Source organism: Typopeltis vanoorti, chromosome 24 (genome assembly GCF_054136105.1).
Source record: "Typopeltis vanoorti isolate ZY-2024b chromosome 24, IOZ_Tvanoo_1.0, whole genome shotgun sequence".
NCBI classification, from domain to species: domain Eukaryota; kingdom Metazoa; phylum Arthropoda; class Arachnida; order Uropygi; family Thelyphonidae; genus Typopeltis; species Typopeltis vanoorti.
In genome coordinates this window covers 13,674,781-13,695,058 of record NC_143572.1, presented here as the reverse complement: position 1 = coordinate 13,695,058, position 20,278 = coordinate 13,674,781, and the positions used below count along the sequence as shown (strand labels likewise).

The 20,278-nt window shown below is 33.3% G+C and overlaps 1 protein-coding gene across 1 annotated transcript in view; it reads right to left on the bottom strand.

The window, feature by feature from the left end:
* Positions 1-20,278, bottom strand: part of LOC150092934 (lachesin-like) — a 349,114-nt gene that overhangs the window by 46,786 nt on the left and 282,050 nt on the right. The window contains exon 3 of the mRNA XM_090413285.1: positions 15,278-15,485. Coding sequence (XP_090269411.1) covers positions 15,278-15,485 — 208 coding nt within the window. The remainder of the gene's footprint in view (positions 1-15,277; positions 15,486-20,278) is intronic.

Here is a 20,278-nt window from a genome sequence, read left to right as displayed (position 1 = left end):
TGGAATGCATCCAGAGACAATCTCTTATGAGTGTCCTCCAGAAGAGGGAAATTCAAATATATACATTTCTGATCTTATAATGGCCTGTAATTGGCGAATCATAATCCACATGAAAATTTGAAAGAAATTTAGAAATCTCACTTACTGATGGTTGCTTGCACTTGTATCATGTTCAAGATACATTTCCGAGTTATATCTGTGCCCCTGAAGAAATCAATGTACGTTGTGATTACTTTTATTTTCTGTGTGTTGTCAGTATACAACAAGAGAAACATTTCACAGAATTTGTAGACCAGATTCAGTGGTGACTGATTCGGTATTCCAAATCTCTTTCTTAAAAGCAGGCAATCAATCGCAGAAGAAATGTTTAAGATTGACAAAAGAAGTAACGAGTGTGAAATTATTTAGGGCACACTATGTTTATAACATAGTCATTCGTTGTTTAATAAATATAAAACAGAAAAATAAATTTATAAGTAACCTATGGTATCATTATTCATGCTTCAATACTTAAAATTGTTTGGGTGACAAGAAAATGTTTAGAAATTCTAACAACGCAATGGATTTTTGCTTCGAACTGTTCGACATCCGGTGTTGTATTGTAAAAAATGTCTTCAAGAAAAATCATGTAAATCAATTTTGAAGCAGTGGAGAAAATAATATTAAATTGGGGAATTTAATCTGTTAGCTGCAAGGTCTGATTCTTGTGCAAAAAAAAAAAAAAAAGGCTTCGTACACAACACATCGTATGACTTGTTTTCCGCTAAGCAACAAGATATGCAGTCAGGAAAAGCATCTGCTTCTGACAGCACTTGTTAGCTAATAATTATGTTATTCAAAACCTGTGTACAAGATGGTCACCAAGGCGGAAAATGACATTTTCTTGTTAGCTTCTATTTCTTCCGATTATGGGATGCCTGGGAATATGACAATCCAATGGATAGAAAGGATGCGATGGAATATATTCAAAAATCTTTCCATAAACCGGATACGTTTTATCATTTTAATATCAACTAAACATTCACAAAGTCAACCATTACACGCTATCCAAAAACTTGATATAAGCTATTGTCTGGTTTGCGTTCCATTTCGCTGACTAACGACCCGTTGCCTAAACTTCGTCATACATTTTTTTGTTATAGAGAGATGGAAAAGAAAAACTGTTGTATACAATAAAATGGGAACGTTCATCGGATTCTGTCATGCCCAGATCTGTTCCCTCAAGGTCCGATAACTACGTATTGAGCGTGGGATAAATTGTGACTATCCGATTCCTCTCTATTCTACTCTATATACATTTATTTATGGATCAAATAAATACAGATACAAATCATTTCATAAATATTGCAATATATGAACAAAATCCATTCTATAAATTTTACTATTTCAACTTACGTGAAATGTAAAATAAAATGGTGTATTTTTATATAATTAGATAAAAAGGAAAAAATAGAAATATTTAATTTATTAAAATATATAGAATATTATATTTAAAATCCTTAAGTATTTTATAAAATATAGATACATTATTTAGTAAAACTTTTATTTTCGCATGGATCCTCCTCTTCTTTCACGAGCTGTGAAAATTTAAAAATACTCGATTTGTTATATAGAAATTGTATATGTCATATTTTATTACTGTAAAATATTTTATATTTTTATCATACTGAAGGAACTCAAATAAGGCAGTCTTCTTGTGTCTCCCCTCCCGAAATCTTGAAGGTAGTTATATAAACTACGCATGCAGTTGAATTTTCTTAAACATGATAAAAAGTCGGCACACATATCGTATGACTCAAAGAGTTGTTTAAAGCAAGAGTTTAGTTGGTTGTTCAACCGTGAAACCAATAAAACAGCGACAACGCTACTAAGGAAAGCGATAGATGCAGACATCTAAAAGTTGCAGCAAAGAATACAAAGAAGCATTTACAAAATTAATTTTTTGTTTTGTTTTGTTTGTTTTGTTTCCCATTAGATATTGAAGGATATGGGTGGGACCTTTTTTGTTTTTAAGAGTGTTATCGAGGAAATAAAATTTCTCAGGAATAAATACATACTTACTAGTCTGTAGTGCATTATTCATATTATGGTGGATAGCGGTAGGAATGATATAACAGTGTTTGCATCATGTGATCGATGAGAAGATGGTAGCCCCACATGATGGAAGGATTATCAGACTTATGTCACAAACGAGCTAACTGAAAGCATTCTTATTCACTTCCCAACAATGTGCCACTTTACAAGTATCCAAGTATCAGACACATCAAAGGTAAGTAATCAATACTTACAAAAAAAAAAAAAAACAGTACGAAGATGTAGATGAATAACATCCTTAATTGTGTTGCTTGGTAACTGTTCCTAAGACCAATCAGCGCAATGCCATTGTTCCTATTATCATCAATTAAGCTGGACAAGTTCCAGAGTGTGTGTGTGAGGGGCTAATCAGAAACTAATTATACATGCTGACTCCTTTTGCGTTAATAATACATGAAATTTAGCTTCTGGAATTTCTACGTCAATCTCTAAAATAAAACCATTCTTCAAAGTAAAACAAAATAAAAAAAAAACGTCACTATGGGAACTGTAATGACGTTTTATATCTCATCGCCTCTTTATACAAATAAGTCTGTTTATGTTAGCTCAACTATCTACCTGAATAACAATTTTTTTTTAAAAGAATTACGTTAAACTTTGTCTTGAATTTAGATCTTCAAATAACTCAGGGAATTAGATAAGGGAAAAAAATGCAGATGATAAATGACAGCAGATGTGTGTAGAAGTAAAGTGAAGACCCAAATTGCTAAAACAAACAACTGTTTGCAAGGTAAATATAACGAGGACAGTCTAATGTAAAGTGACAGGCGAGTAGGGTACCGAACGTGGGTTATCTCTGTTTCAACGAATTCGCTGTAATGTGGCTGTCATGGCTTGCTGGCTGCTGTTTGATCAGCATATTATGTATTCACAAGTCTTTTAGAAAGAGAATCAGAGGGATAACAATAAATAAAAAAAAGGCTAACACCACCTGATCCAAGGCAGTCTTGAGATGCCAGAATGCAGCAGATCATATCTGAAACTGAAGTGTAGAATGCCATTTCACAAAGCACTTTTTTATTTTTTGAAAATAGAATATATTAAAACATAAAAATGAAAGAGTGAGCGATCTTTCATTGGAGTATTTAAACTAAAAATGTATTCCCAATTGCGTGTTTTAGGATTATTTTATCGCTTAGCCAGCAGGTATGGTTTTTCATGTACGCGTTTAACCCATAAATCAAAGAATATCCACTGTAACACTATTTCAGACAATAATATATACCTCTTAGATCACGATATGGCTGCAGTGGTCTGCCATGAACATATGGTTTGTGACATATAATACATCAGGACCTCGGAGGATGGTAACAAGTGTTTTTACTTCTCTACATTTATCTTTTGTATTACAATAAAATACTGGCATTTTGAAGTTAAATACTGAGCTACTGTGGAAGAAATATGTATATATCATCCATTGTAAATGGATGATTTATACATATTTACAAAGCATTATTTAAGTTTTAATTAAAATTAAATTTTTATTTTTTAAATTTAAATTTTAATTTAAGTTAATAATTTAGAGACAATATATAGAAATTGAAAAGAAAAAAAGATCGAGTTTAGCTGATATCTACTAGGATATTAAAAGAGAATAAACTTCATCATCAGATGGATGAATTGTCATAATACTAATACTTATCCTTCTGCTTACCAAGAAAAACAAAAGATAAAATTGTTTTATTTCACTAATAGTAAATAATACATTATGTACTATGTCTTTTGAATGTCTAGTGTCTTATGAATAATTATATTTTAATTAATAGTATTGATTATAGCTTCAGAGACGTCCTAATATATTTTTATTGAAAATCATTATGATTTTCAGTAATTATAATCTTCATAACGACTGCTGTTATTGTAAAAAAAAATAATAATATTTTCATTGAAAAATTGTTTTTCTAAAATTTTGCATGTGTATAAATAATTATTTAATATTTCTTCTAGTAATTTTTAATATATATATATATGAAGTTCTTATATATTTTTCTATTAGTTCTCATATTATATTCATTAATATATTCTAGTATTTCCCCAATATATTATGTTTTATACTAATTAATTGTATTATTCTAATTAATATAAATAATTATATATTATGCTGCTTTTTTATTTTATACTCAAAGGGCCAATGATGAGAGAATAAAAGTGGCGCTGACATTCAGCCGAGAGAGGAAGAGAAACAGATAGAGTGAGATAGTAAAACAGGAGAAAGAAAGAGGTCTGTTGACTAATTTTAACAGTTGATCCACCGGGTATTTTTAAAAAGAGCATTTGACTTTTCACTCATTAAAGGAAAAGTCCCAAAACGAAAAAAAAATACACTAAAACCAAAGAGTAAACAAATAAATTAAAATTAAAGTAGAATATTAAAAAATACTATAAAACCAGTAAAAGGGAGAATAGAAATCCGTAAAACCCAATGAACAGATAAAAGCAATAAAACAAGGAACAAATTCAGGGAGATCTGGCACTAAAAAAAGGCTGAGGACCACCTCGATGTTGGCCTTTACAGCCGGGTTTATTGTGGTCATCGCCTATCTTGGAATGAAATCGATTTAGATTCAATTAAAACGACGATAATGAGATTAAAATCTGAATTTGAAAAGTCATTAAACCAACCGTGTTAGAGATAGTTACGAAATTTAATTTTTCCCTGTGTTACGTGACAAATTGTTGGTGGCCCACACTGTTTCCATAGGAACAGTGCTCCATCTAGGTGGTATCTTGTTGTGTGTTTTCTGAATATATTTTAAAGGGAGATAGGCGTCGAAAAAATTAAATTCATAGACATAATATATTAAAATTAAACATAATTTATTAAAAATTAAATCATTTTTTACATGAAACATAATATATAAAAATTCAAATTCAAACATGATTTATTTATTAATTATATTTCTTCCAATATTTCCAGAATATGTTATACTGAAATCCTCTTAAATAATATATGAATTATGGCATGGTTATATTACAATAACGTTTTCGCAATGTGTAAATAATAATAAATAATCATTTTTTAAATATTTTAATTGATCACCAAAGTAATTTGCATTCGGACCCAATAAATAATATAATATTAAATAATTATTGCCATACAAAATAAATATCTTATTAATTCCATTTTCTAAATTTTGATTAAGTACGTTTATTTTAATGTTTTTCTTTCAAAAATTTCCCAAAATTTAATTATATTATGCATAAATGATTTTCTAAAACATTAGTCCTTAAAAGAACTGGCTTAAAGGGGTAAAACAAGAATGCTTTTCATGTTTCCCGTTATCTGTAGAGGACAGTATTGAGCTATTAAAGCTCGGATCATGGCAGGAGAGTAACAGCAATAGCCGAACCTCAATTAGAACTTCATTAGCTACAGCACTGCCATCCATTACCCTCCAAGGGTGTGGTGGACTTTCCCCTAACCATCATAAAAATATTGGCCCTTATAAGGACTGGCTTAAAGGGGCGAAGCAAAAATGCTTTTCATCTTCCCCGTTATCTGTAGAGGACAGTTTAGGGATAAGGTGTTATTGAGCTAATAAAGCTCTGATCATGGCAGGAGAGTAACAGCAATAGCCGAGCCTCAGTTAGAACTTCATTGGCTACAGCATTGCCATCCATTACCCTCCAAGGGTGTTGGATTGAATGAATCAATCACCGCATCTCGTCCCAAAAATATTGGCACCTCGTACTTATAAATAAATATTATAATTATATATTTTAATATAAGGTGTATGAAACTAAGAATGGTTATCTTGAATATTAAATTTAATTATTTTAGTTATCTCTAGATTTCTTCGCTTTTATATAATATAATATGTATTTTAATTAAAATATTATTTTTAAATTTAAAATCTTAATATAAATGTATTTTACGAAATACACTGCCCAACAAATTTGGTGTTTTGCTTTCATGCTTAGTCGCCTTCTTCTTTTGCTTTTCTTTGTACAGAATTCATTGGAGTTTAAAGTAGCAAAGGATTTGCTAGCGAATTGGACATTTCGTCTTTCCTAACCTTAACAAACTATAAGATCAGAAATAACTCGCTAACCAGAAGTTAAAAAGAAGAAGAAGAAGCAGAAAAAAAAAAAAAAAAACGAAGTTGGAATCACAAACACCATCGCTAAACTCTATTGATTTGTTCGTAACGTTGGGCTTTTCGTGAGTGAGGCATCTTGTCAAGGTTATTGACAGGTGGCGTTTAACTTGGAGCAGTGCCAGACGAGAAATAATCTTATCGACAAGTGTGAAAGAAATTATCAATTTTGCTGTCGTGTGATGCGTGCAATGGTAAGTTGTCCTAGTAGCATACGTTAGATAAAAGGATGTTGCAACCAGGCGACAGATAGATAAGGTAAAATCCATTAGCATCTGGGAGTTTATCGTGTCTTTATGCTCTACAGACTCAAATCTCACTTTTTTAGGGTTAACATTTCTCTTTCACTACGTAAACTTCCCACAGAACAAACAGAGATGTTGACACTTGGATTTCGCCCACTCTTTTTCGCCCTAAGAAGATATTACAAATAAGTATTTACTATTGCAATCACCAGAATATAATGTCAAGAATGCAAACGGTTTTTACTGGAAGGATAATTTTTCTTTAGGTCAAGGGCTATTAGCTTGCTATCAAACGGTGACAAATGTGACTGCTATCTAAACGCACCAATCAGTTAGAGTGGTTTAAAATCGGTAAAAAGAATCATTCGACTGTTTCTTTTTCCGTTAGGTAATCAATTTGGATGTCAGGGAACGTATTTTTCAAGTGAAAATTTAGACGTATGTGTTTACAGTGACGAAATAAACAAAGACATAGACGATGCTGTTTTATATGAATAAAATTAAAAAGGGTGGAAATATCTTTGAAATAACAGAGATCCCATTTTATTTTATATAAAAAAGCTTTGATATAAAATAAAATGAAATTTGATATAATGAATTTGATAATTTATAAAACGACTAGTCTTCGATGGTAATGGAGATGAGTACACCATTAAAAATATAATATAATATTTAAATATAATACTTTACTAAATTTTTTGTATTTTAGTGATGGCTGGGTGATTAATTCATTCAATCCAATACCCTTGGAGGGTAATGGATGGCAATGCTGTAGACAATGAAGTTCTAACTGAGGCTCGGCTATTGCTGTTACCCTCCTGCCATGATCAGAGCTTTAATATTGCTGTTACCCTCCTGCCATGATCAGAGCTTTAATTTAATTTAATAGCTCAATAACACCTTATCCCTACACTGTCCTCTACAGATAACGGGGAATATGAAAAGCATTCTTGCTTCGCCCCTTTAAGCCAGTCCTTATAAGGATTTAATTTGTATTTTAGTATAATATAATATAATAATTGAATATAAATATATGTAAACATTATAAATATAATAATTGTAAACATTATAAATATAATAATTGAATATAAATATATGTAAACATTATAAATATAATAATTGTAAACATTATAAATATAATAATTGAATATAAATATATGTAAGCATTATAAATAAAAGTGAACTAAACTTATCAAACATCCCTTGTGCAAGATGGATTAATAAATTGGCAACGCCCTCTTACTTTGATGTTCTTCTTACACTAATAATTTCTCCTGTTTCTTGATTCCAAACTCCTATTTTTCGCTTTGACAGGTTCGAAAATTTTTCTTTTGAATTTGTTTCATGTTCATAATATAATTTTCGTTTCTTCTCTTTGATATTCTGTGGCCTTATTTGTTTTCTTCGACTGTCAACAGCAATTTTATCTTGTTCATTTTCAGTGTACCTCCTTTAAGAGGTAGCTTTCTATTTTCATATCTGCATATTTTTTTTTCTATTTTATTCCATTTAATGGCCTTTCTTATGAGTAATTTCTTCGTTCGGTTATTGGTTTATTGTCTTTTGCTGCTTTCTCCATCATTCTGATACATAAAGCATGCTAAGTATGCAAGAAACGTCATCTTCGGTGCATATTTTAATGCATTTTTTTCTCTCCTTTGTCTTCCATTCTGTCGTATTCGCTAAGCAGAATGGTAAGTTCATTGACTTGTTTCCGACAAAGACACTGCGATTGAACTGATAGTTTTATTGTATAATTTATGAGGAAAGCACAATTCGTGTGTAATTCAGAGAATGGGTCAAAATAGATGAGAAATTATTTTTCAGACTAGATTTTCGTCCTGTACAAACCTTTTTTTTTTCTTCTAGAAAATCATTTATACAACACACGTAGTTGTTTTAATACAGATTTCATTAGATAGTATGCGCTATTTAATGCTTGCTATTTTTATTTTACGAGTAAGAACAGAGGATTATTTTATTTTCCAAAAGCGCTATCTTTGAAATAAATCACGTGCCCCACTTAGAGCAAGGTTCGTTATTTTTACATAAAAATGCATTTCCATTTTTTTCATGCTTTTATTAACTAGACATTAACATTCACTCTGATGGAATAAATGAAACTTCAAAAAGGAAAATGAGATATACACAGAATGGATTTTAAAAAATACATTATTTTAATAATTATGATTCTTATTATACTTGAATAATATTTATATGCTTCATGCATCAGTTCGGAGTTTAACAGTAGCAACAAATGAACACCGTAACATGAATCTCAACGTCAGTTTTAATACTTGAATAACCAAAGGATATACAGCTTTGTTTGTTTTTCTTTTCAAAAACAAGTAACTGTTCTAAAATAAATATTTTATATAAACTTAAAATAATTTCGGTGAATATATGTTTCTTTTCATTTTATGTGAATTTTCTAATAAATTGCATAAGACAGTTATGGCCAATATATCACACCTATTAATTTTTAATATAAAAATAGTATAATAAGGAATTGTAAAGACATTTCAATTTAATTCTTTCAGGTGAGAACCACCATACCCTTGGAGGATAATGGATGGCAATGCTGTGGCCAATGAAGTTCTAACTGAGGCTCGGCTATTGCTGTTACCCTCCTGCCATGATCAGAGCTTTAATTTAATAGCTCAATAACACCTTATCTCTACAGATAACGGGGAAGATGAAAAGCATTCTTGCTTCGCCCCTTAAAGCCAATCCTTATAAGGACTATATATATTTCAATTTAATTAAACATAAATAAACTAAAACTTTTCAGTGTGTTCAATTAAATAAATAAATATGTTCAATTAAAATATAAGATAAATAAATAAATATATAAATATATATATACAGTAGAGGATAAATATCTCTCAGTGAATAGAAAAAAAAAATGGTGTGTGTATGTACAGTAAACGTACAAAAAAGAAAAAAAGATGTACGTTGCATACCACTGTTTTGCCAATGGGAAAGATCTACAGTATACATGCCTGTTTCAATGGTAGACAGGAGGAACGATGGGAAAAATGGGTGCTGTTTGAAAGGCTTTGTATACAATTTTATGATTTGGGAAACTCAATAGCAATTTCTTCTATTTATTTATATTTTTTCCTCTTAATGAGAAGCATCTCTCATGGATAGTGAAAACCAGTATTCTGGGTAAATTCTTTTAGTAATAAATCTAGTCAGGGAATGTTTATAAAGTGAGAAATCTATTTCAGTCTTACTTTCACCTTGTCACTTTGTATTTGAAGGTATTTTATTTTTTTTCAAATAAACAAGTGTATTTTTTAAATAGGGGAGGGTAATAATCAGTAAATAGCGACAACTCTATACAAAAGATATTTTGATAGTTTGTAAATATGAGCGTAAATTCAGATCAGATTTCCAAGAAGTGGAAGGCCACCAGTGAGCGAGAAGACTGAGTCCAGGAAGCATTTGAAAGATGTCCACAAAAATCATTCCACAGATGCCTGCTTCAAAAAATTGAAGCAGCATCTGTTGGACTAAACATCATAGCATCATTAGTGCGCAGAAGATTCAATGCGAGAATGATTTCTGATATTATATGGTCAAAAATCATGAGTTTTTTAGACGTTTTCTGATGAGGCAACCTTCCACATTAGGGATACAGTCCACCGCCACAATTGCTGCATTTTGGGAAAAAGGAAACTCAAGCGGTCTGGAAACATCAAATAGACTCTAAAAATCAATGTCTGCCGAGTCCTGATGAAGTCATGCCTTATCGATCCATTCTTTTTTTTTATTATTATTTTCTCAATACACAACATCCAATAGTGAATGTTATCGGGTAAAGTCGCAGAATATTTCTTCATCCCTGAACTGTGACGGTTAAATCATTTAAATAGTATCTTCTTTTATTAAGATGACGCACCTTATCATTATGCATCGCATGCTCAAAGATTTCTGAATAAGTGGAGCGGAAAATCTAGACACTAATTGCTTGGCTCCCTCGTTTCTCCTGATTTGTCTCACTGGACTATTTTTACTGGATCATACCAAAATTGTTTTATGAGTATACAAATTTGTGTATACTCATCAAAACTAACTTTCTTAGATGCTAGTCAAAAATCTGAGATCACAGAAGCAATGCACGAATCACTGCGCAACACCTAAGGAAGGTTTCAAGAAATTTGTTGGGAAGACAGGTTTGCACGATGTATGACGAAAGATGGCTTATGCTCATGATTAAGAATTCGAAATGTATTGTAGTAAAATTGTAATATTTAAGATTTTATATTCCTTTTGCAATGTATTAATATCCTTCGTACATCTAAACTTAGTCAAGTTTTAAAGTTGCACAAGGACTTTATAATCACTCTGTATAGCCTTTGCAAAGTAAGAGCAATTGCAAGCAGACAACCAATTGCAAGATGCTGTTGTTCGATATTTGCTATAGCCCGATCTTATGCTTGTCCTGGAAAAGGTAAATAACATCATCTCCTTATCAGTGTTTTCATTTGAGATTGCATTTAGCAACTGGTGTGCAGTTTTTAGATTTTCTATATTGTGATAGTATTTACTCCAACAAAACTTCCAACCATCCTTTCTCCCAAAACACTGCGTTCATTTGGAACACTTGGCGAAATGTCTTGTAGACATTTCCTTCCTAGACTGTTCTATGACTAGAACTTGAATCGTATTAAAATCAGGCTTGAGTCACAATAAGTTCATCCCCACTATGATCGGAATGCAACTTTTATAGCTAAGTATATAGCGTGTACGGGTATAATATGAAGATCCTTGGCATCTCGTCAAGAATATCTCGGAAATGATTATTGGGAATCATTTAAAATTTCAAAACTACACTCTGACTCCGAAAGTTTATCAGCTGTTGCTCGTATCAGCTCTTCCTCACTTCATGTAGATTGGATAGCCTGTCAGTTCGATAGAAATTAGAAGAGAGGAGCGTATAGAATATCATTTGCTTTTCTTTCTAGTAAATCAGATCCTGCTGACCAGGCTAGTCAAGAATCACCAGATAAAATGAAATGCAATTGGGCAAATCTGCAAGAAATCAGCTCATTCAAATAGCAACGTCTTCTCAAGACGTCATGGGAATTTATGGTTCACCAGCCTAATTTAAATGACTGTATGCCTTCCAGGATTTCGAAAAATCTTAAAAACCATAAATGTGAAAGACAATTTATTTTATTTAAATTTATTCATATTTTGTAGCTTTACTTATCCTCGAAATAGCAAGTCCATTAGTGATCGTAAACTTCGATTGGTTGATTGTTTTGGTTTTACAGCCGAAGAATTTTAGGCTATGAGACTAATATATTGTGACGTGTGTTCTTACGACCGGTATGTCTGTTTTGCGTGTGAAAAAACAGCCACCTCCGTGTGAGACCGACTACATAAGTTTGAGCTGCAGAAGCTTTATACTCTATCACGTTTTGTGTATTACGTACGTTCTCCGGCATATTTAGTTACTATTTATCCGAACACCTCGGTCATGAAGCACGTAAGAATATATTCATAAAGAAAAAATAAAGACAAAAACAAATCCACTGTTTACAAAGAGTTAAGGCAAATAATCGTCATAAATCAAATTTAAAGTCTTATCTTATTTATTTTGCATTTGTTCATCTTAAAATCAAGCATTTCAACCAAAAACTTTCTTTCGCATAATTGATTCGGAATACTAGAGGGAACAAAAAAAATCCAAGAAGTAGAAAACAGTATCTTTAGTTTCTGAAGAAAGCTTCATTAAATCCCAAACTAAGTGTGCGTTTCTTACAGTAACTGAAATTCTTAGGGCAGGAGTTGTTTTTCTCCATGGACGCAGAAAAAAAAAAGAAGTAAAAAAAAGAAAAGCGGAGATATGGCGAGTCAGCCATAATCGTATTTGTAGATCGAGAAGTTTCCCAGAACATTGAAAGAAAAATTACACAAGTCAGAGGAAAAAGAATGGCGCAGCATTAAATAGAAAATAATGAACGTTTCCCATAACAAATACTAACTCTACGATGGGGATGGAGAGTGACAAATGGATCCTCACGGTCAAAGGGGAATTATGGTTTTCTACTTTACTTTAAGTTCACCTTGTCTTTTTTCCCCCTTCTTTCTTTCTTTCAAATGATGTACGTTTGTAAAACAGACCCCGAAACCTTAAAGTTTGAAGGTACTTCATGGCTTCCATATTTTATTCCAGCGGTGGAAAGTATCCTCTTCATGTGATATTCAAAGGGTAAAAAAAAATAAGGTATATCTCACAAGTGGATCAAGTGAGGCGGGTTTTTTAGAAGGCAATAAATACTCGAATCTGAAGGCATTGGTGGATGTGGCATTAACACTCCTCACGTGTGAGAATGCTATAAATATAAATGTAATATCACGTCTCAGCGAAACAATTTTTACATGCTGAATTGTAGTTTAGAAATGGTTCGATGTTCGTTTTAAAGATCTATCTCCTACACACGGTATACAGTTTTAAAAAATAGATACTCCTTCATTTATGACAATTTTCAAAAATTATTTGTTCAAAATGTAAAATATTTCCGTCAGACAGGATATTGAAGAAACTTATCTGTAACACAAGTTTTAAGAATTTATAAAATAGTCATTATTTCGAATAACATTACGTCAAGTTATTCGAAAATTCATCCTAATAAAAACAATATCCTAATATAAAGTGATCTTAGCAGAAATTATTTTAATGCAAAGTTATTCTAACATTTAATAGAAGTTATATTAATATAAAGTTATAGTAATATTCTCTTCGCAGATGTGGTCTCCCGGATTCCAAGGGGAAAAAGAAGCTGTGGAAAGGGTGCAAAGAAGAATTACAGAGATTATATCAGGATTATGGGATTTAAATTATGAGGAAAGATTGCGAGTATGTGGCTTGCAGGCTCTGGTTAACAGAAGCAAGAGGAGTGATATGATTGAGGTCTATAAACTTTCGAATTGGTGTGTTAGGATATCATCCCATGAAAAGTTTCGTTATATGGAAGGTGGGGAGAGAACACGAGGTTATCATAGAAGTTAAATTTATTTGAATCCAAGAAAGGGGTAAGAGCTAGGTTCTTCTCCCAGAGAACAATAAGTGAGTGGAATAATTTGTCCTTAGGGGGTAGTGAGTGCATCTAGTGTGAATGAATTTAAGGAAAGGTATGACCAGTGGCGGCTCGTGGCTTCAAATCGTGGGGGTGCTGCAACTTTCGAAATATACATACACACTGTAAGTACAGTGTATACGTGTTTGGATAAAATATCAAAATTATGGTAAAAATTAAAAAAAAAAATTAAACATGAAAAAATGTTGTTCATTATCGATAAAATTCTAGTTTGGTATAATTAAAAATTACTTTAAAATAAAATCCATTCCTTTAATTGTAATTAAAGGAATGGATTTACAATTTTTGGACATTACTATTAAAGGATTTAATTGTAATGTCCCCTCTCTTTAAATACAAATATTTAAAGAGACGGAGTAAACACGATAAGCACTACAAACACTCTATTACTGGCGCAAACTGCATATAAACAACCGTGGAACTGCGCGACGGACAGTGCTGCATTACGCTAATAGCTCGCATCTCACTATGACTTGCATATGCTTGCGCGCGTAGCAATATGACACTGTGGTAAACACAGTGCTGCTAGCGTTCTTCGCCCTCCTAAGTGCTACAAGATGGATTTTTATTATTTTTTAAACAAAATAAGAGAATTGTATAGGATTGCTGATGATAAAATTAAATATTACAAGCGAATAGAAATAAATTAATGAATATATTTATATAGCGAGAAAAATCGGGGATGCTGCAGTTCAGCAGTACCTATGCAAGAGCCGCCCCTGGGTATGACAGCTAGTTTGGGTGATCTGCAGCCTCCCTCCATGAATCCTTGACTCCCAGAGGTGTTTAGATGAATAATAATAATAATAATAATAATAATAATAATAATAATAATAATTAAGAGAAGGTAATGTAAAGTTATTTCGTCATCTGAAGTTATTTTAACATCTTGTAGAAGTTTAAAAAAGTTATTTTTAAACAAAGTTTTAATGGGGCGCCTAAGCGTCCATTATTGTCCAAGGTATTCTCGGATTTCGTAATTAGGATTCCATGTTAAGGTTAGCCTTATGTCCATAAGTCTATTTTGTATGTAAATTACGTGTGTTCTCCTGGTCGGATTTTCATGTATGCAGGATGACAAATCCCAGTTTACGGGAAGAAAAAACTCTGCCACCTCCATATGAGACCGCCGAGATTGTCTCCCTTACCTTCACTTAAAAAGTTCTTCACGTTCTAAAGGGATTCGAACCCACGTCTTTCCAACCGAAATGCATCGACAAAATTGGCTAAGCTACAAAGGCGCTTCCTCTAATATCTAGAAGTTATTTTGATATAAAGTTATTGTAACATCTATGGGAAATTATTTTAATATAAAGTTCTAACGTCTAATATGAAGTTATTCTAAGGTAATTAATTTTAGTAAGTCATATGCAAGTATTCTAAAAAACGTGAAGCTATTAATGGAGTCATATGAGATTATTATGAACTTTATTATGCTGTATAAAGTTATTTGAAAAACATTTGTTTAAAGTTTTATTAATCGGGATCAACACAGAAGTTATTGGAAAGTTATAAAAGTTATATTCTTCTCTGATAACAGATGTAACCAATTTTAAGGAGAGAAAGAGATAGATAGATAGATAGAGAGAGAGAGAGAGAGAGAGAGAGAGACGTTAATTTGCTTTCAAGACAACGGATTTCGATTAGCCGAAGTATGTTGAGATTTTTTTAAACTCCGTTTATTCGAAATTAAATATTTTCAAATGTTACAAAAATGAATACTCACCAACTACCTCTAAGTATCCCACTTGGCTTTTCATCGGAGAAGTATTAATTTGGCACATGTATTCTCCACTGTCTCGCTCCTCTACGTCGCTAATATGCAGCCACCAGGTACGGTAGCCGTTATGGGATATCGTATACCTGGTGTTTCGTGTAATGGCGCGGTCGTGCAAGGTCAACAGCGTATGTCTGTCCGTATGAATCCACGCTACCTAAAAAAAGAACAATCGAAAAAAAAAAAATACAGACAAACGTATGTACACAGTCATTGTGCATATAAATATGGCAACATAAATACGCATGCGCGTAGGACTATTCTAAATGAAAATATTAAAAGTGTCGTTGGGGTTCTTTGACGCGTTTGGAAAGTGCAGCTGATGCTGTTTGAATGAGACTAAGTTTTCCGAAATGATATTTAAAACGCCGACGAATATTATTTCGCTTACTTTAGAAAACTCAGTATCTCTAAAGAAAACTCTGTCAGGTGACGAAGCTACCTGAAGCTGAGGAACGCAAAACAGATCTGCATATTTGAAAGGCTGTTCCCGTATTGTCTTACACTTCGATGCTTCGGCTCCCATAATTCTCGCTGACTCAGGACAATAAGTAATGCGAGTGACGGTGTCAGCATATTCCGTGGGAATGACACTTCTACACCAAAACGATGGCAGAAGGAGAGGGAGGGAGGTTGGGAGGGGAGGGAGGGTCTTCTTTTCGAAAACTAACTTAAAAGGATGAGGATATTGTGCCGTTTCGAAACATCTTAAACTTTCATAAGCCTATAAAGTACATAAAAGTCAAGTTTTATTCATGAATGTTGTTATGATAAGGAAATCTTGCTAACAATCCCGATTGTTTCAAGCTCATTTTACTCTTCCTTTTGTGTTACGCTACCATTTCTACATATAGAATCCAAATATCTTTTATTATTATTTTCTCTCTCTCTGTAATGAAATGTGATTCAAGTATAAATTAATTCTTTAGGTCATAGGTGGCCAATAGCAGGCTCGTGGGCCGCGTGCGTCCCGTAACGTGATTTTGTGCGGCTCGCGGCAGGATAAAAACTATATTAAATTATATGTATTATCAATTTAGTTATTAGTTTCGACCGCAGATTTTTCTGATTGATATACTAGTTATATTCATTATTTCTGATGACGGAAACAATTCATATTCTCAACACGGAATCAAAATTGCTTTAAAAAGATTACTCAATTTACAAAATCTACTACTTCTCTGTGCGAGTTGTAGTAGTGGGAGTGGTAGATTTCTATGCGCTCCAGAGCAACACGTCGTTGAAAGTCACGTGCTCTGCTCTGGTTACAGTGATCAGTTTCAGAGACTCAGGTTTTCCCATTAGTAAAACGATTTAACAAATATAGTAATTCGATACATATAATTATTGCCTTGAAAAAATGCAGAGTTTATTTTTATTTAAGTTCTGTCTAAAAGTGTGACGCTACCATTCATCATATATTGGCCCTCGTATAGAATGAAGTTGGCCACGCCTGCTTTAGGTTATCTATTGCAGTGAAGATGAAAGAACTACCTTCGACTTTTTCCCATTAATCTCACTTTAAATATTACTGTTTATATTAGAAAATATGGATGTTGGAATTAATACCTTATTTCTTTCATTAATAATTTATGATTGCAATAATACAGCTAAATAATGAAATAAAATAAATAATTAATAATTATTGTCCACGCGGTTAGCCTTGTGGTTTTGCGCTTCGCAACCACAGGCCTGGGGAAGGAGTGTCCTAGGCTCGATTCCCGTCAACGGCGTGAGGAGCTTAAGGATCTTCTTTAGCCAAGTTAGCCGGTCTTGGGCGTGGACAGCAGAGTTTTTCCGCCAGTTTATCTGGGGTTTTTCATCCCGCAAGCAGGCAAACCGGTCCAGTGAACACACACGGATTACAGTCAGGAATACTGACCCAGCCATAGGTCTGATTCGCCAGCTATGCCGGTTCCGGAGCCCGGATAAAATTTGGGGGAGGGTACTTAGATGGTTCCGTACATTCCCGTAAAGGGGACTCACGGCCGTGTATCATCATACGATTATTATTATTAATAATTAATTATTAATTAATAAAAATTAATAATTACTTAATGAAATAAAGAATTATAAATTCTTTAATATATAAAATCCGGTCAATTATTACTTAATTGTGATTGTTTTTGAATGAAATTATGACGTCACTGCAAGACGGTTGTATAGTGGATTCTATAGGACGAATGAAGAACATTAATAGTTGAGGGATTGCTCTGACTGATATAGCTTCAAATTTAAAGAGAAAGAAATAAAAAAGCAGAAATATCATTGTATAGAGTTGTAATTACCATGTAATGCGTACGTTGTTTTTTAAATGATCAACCTCATCGAATTTCATAAATTAAACTTAAATTCTAATATGTTTAAATAAAAATTTATTTATTTTTTTTTTGCTGCCTCTTTAAATAGACAGCAGTAAGAATGTAATACGCGTGCCGTCTTTTGTTTTTAAAGCCGTTTAACAGATTACACGTTACATGACTCTGGTCATCAAAAGTCTGTTAGCGTAAGAGTACGACTCTTCATCCGTTAGCATCCGTCCAAAGATCACGCGCAGGTAAACAGTCACGAAAGGCAAACGAAAAAAAAAAAAAAAACGGTTAAATATATTCGAGACTACTTATTAAGATAAACGTGACACTCGGATGGCAACCGTCAGCCTTTTCGTCGAAGTCATTTTTCTAAACCCAGCCAATCATTTAAATGTCGTCAATGGAGACTGTAGGAGGTTAGGGGGGGGGAGTGTTATGAATGAAAGTAAGGGAAGGAAAGAGCCACGCGCAGGTTAAGAGTGCACAATGGTATTTTTGCTGATATAAAACGGGGGCGAACGAAGGCACAGCGGAAACAGTCGATGCCCTGGTTTGCAGTGAGGAACGAGACATTCAGCAAACCTTTCAGATGTGATTGCATGCAGGAGAGAAGCTTCTTCCGAAAAGAAACAGCCCAGGGATGCTATTGAAAGGCAGTCCGCTATTTAGATTCCTGCTGAGGCATCTCATCCCCCCCCTTACTCGGTTGGCTCTACGGTGCAATACAGAAGCAGCAAGACGCGAGAGTGCCAACTTACTCTCCTATGTGACCTGTCACAGTTATTCACAAACACAGCATGATGACAAGATGCTCTCCAAGGGTGGAGGTGGACTTGGGGAAGTGAGAAAAGAAGGGGTGAGGGGCTGAGAACAAGTCATACGAAGAATGGTACAAGCTCATAAAATCTAGCGTTGAGAGAACGCCAAGGCAAAAGAAAATCCTGATGGGATTTTCTTTGACAGAGTTGTCGTAGGAAACTATGGATGTGCCTGTCTGGCTTCGTAGGGTTACCTTATCTTTAAAAGCAATTTATTTAAGGATGTGTACTCCTAAGGAATACGCAGTAGGACTGCTATATTCAAAGATTTTTGTCCTTAACACTCAGAACTCGTTTTTAAGTAACTTACACTTATTCTTACACACGCGTAAACAAAACAATAGTAATCAATTTATATTCATTACACTAACAAAAAAAAATGAGCTCCAAAATTCCCACAATTGTAGTTTGAGTGACGAACAATAGAGGTCGCAGTATGTCAAGAGGAATGAGAGACATCATAACAATGCGAGAATGGTACGTCACAAAAAGACAATGTGTGTGTGTGTGCCTGATGTTGTCCCGAATAGCAATCGGTTTGGCTGTGTTACAGGAAGACATTCATTTCCCGATAAAAATTTTCGAATCTTCCTATGTTTAATGACGTAGACCCCGCATTGGCAACTTTCCAGAAATGCATGAATGTTAAGCATGACTTGAGTAATGACTCCAGGAAAGCAAGGGTCATTCACAGACATCTTGAAACAAACATTGCTATTTATAGCTCATTACCAGCTTATTTCCATTATCTACAAGCGAAATGATAATTAAACAACAAGCGGCCATTTGTTCCCGGTATACAAAGTAGTATTACAGAGAAAATGTGATAATCAGAAACGAGACATGTAAACAGAACGTTTTATGTTACTAAAAAAAATAGCTCAATAGTATTTAATGGGCACAGTTTATTTTGAGAAGCATCTTGATGTGAAATTACATAATAAAATTATATCAAAGATGGCGGCATTAATGTAATTTTCTGCTTTGTGTGTGAATAACATTTCCGTCTTCACCAAGCAGACAATTTTAATTCTTACTCACTCATGGTTTGTATACCATCCATTGTTATAATTTAATTGTTTCAAATGCTAGATCTTTCATTCGATACAGAAGTCACGTGCTCACAAATGCGCATGCTATTCGTAGTTCGTTTTATTGTTTAGTTGGGAAACAGACATTCTTTGATTATCAGTCAATTTCATCATGTAAATACTAACTCGGTTTGTTTTGGTTTAATTGTTCGAATATTTAAATAGTAGATTGAATCTTTGTTACATAAGAACTTTATTGTTCGTTATATTCTTAGTTGTTTTAAGCTAATTTAATAATATCTTTTTAGCGTTATGCGAACAATATAATTAGTAGTTGATCAGTTAAATTTTATCGTTCGTTAACTTGCTTGTTTAGAAGTTTAAGCTTGCAAAAGTAATGAGATCTTTATGCCTCGAAGGCAATTTGTTTGCTTGCGTTGTGTACGTGAGACGGGGACTAGCTTCGTATGTCCATCTAGCAAACTTAATTACTAATAATTTTCTCGGTTGCTAAGGAAAGAAGTTGCGGTGAAGAGCACGTATATATATCCCGCACACACGACAATAAGGTCAGTGGTCCCTCTCTACTACTGTGTAGCACCTCCATTCATAATTTATTTACTCGAGAGTCTTGAACACTTCTCGCACAGACACCTAACTCAACCATGAGGCAGACGTGATGGGAAGCGTTGCTCTTAGCGAAATATCCTGTAATTCATTTAACAAGTGATTTAACAACTTTGGTCTTTCGATAGCAACTTATATAAAGCTGCTTAGCCTCTCTTCGTT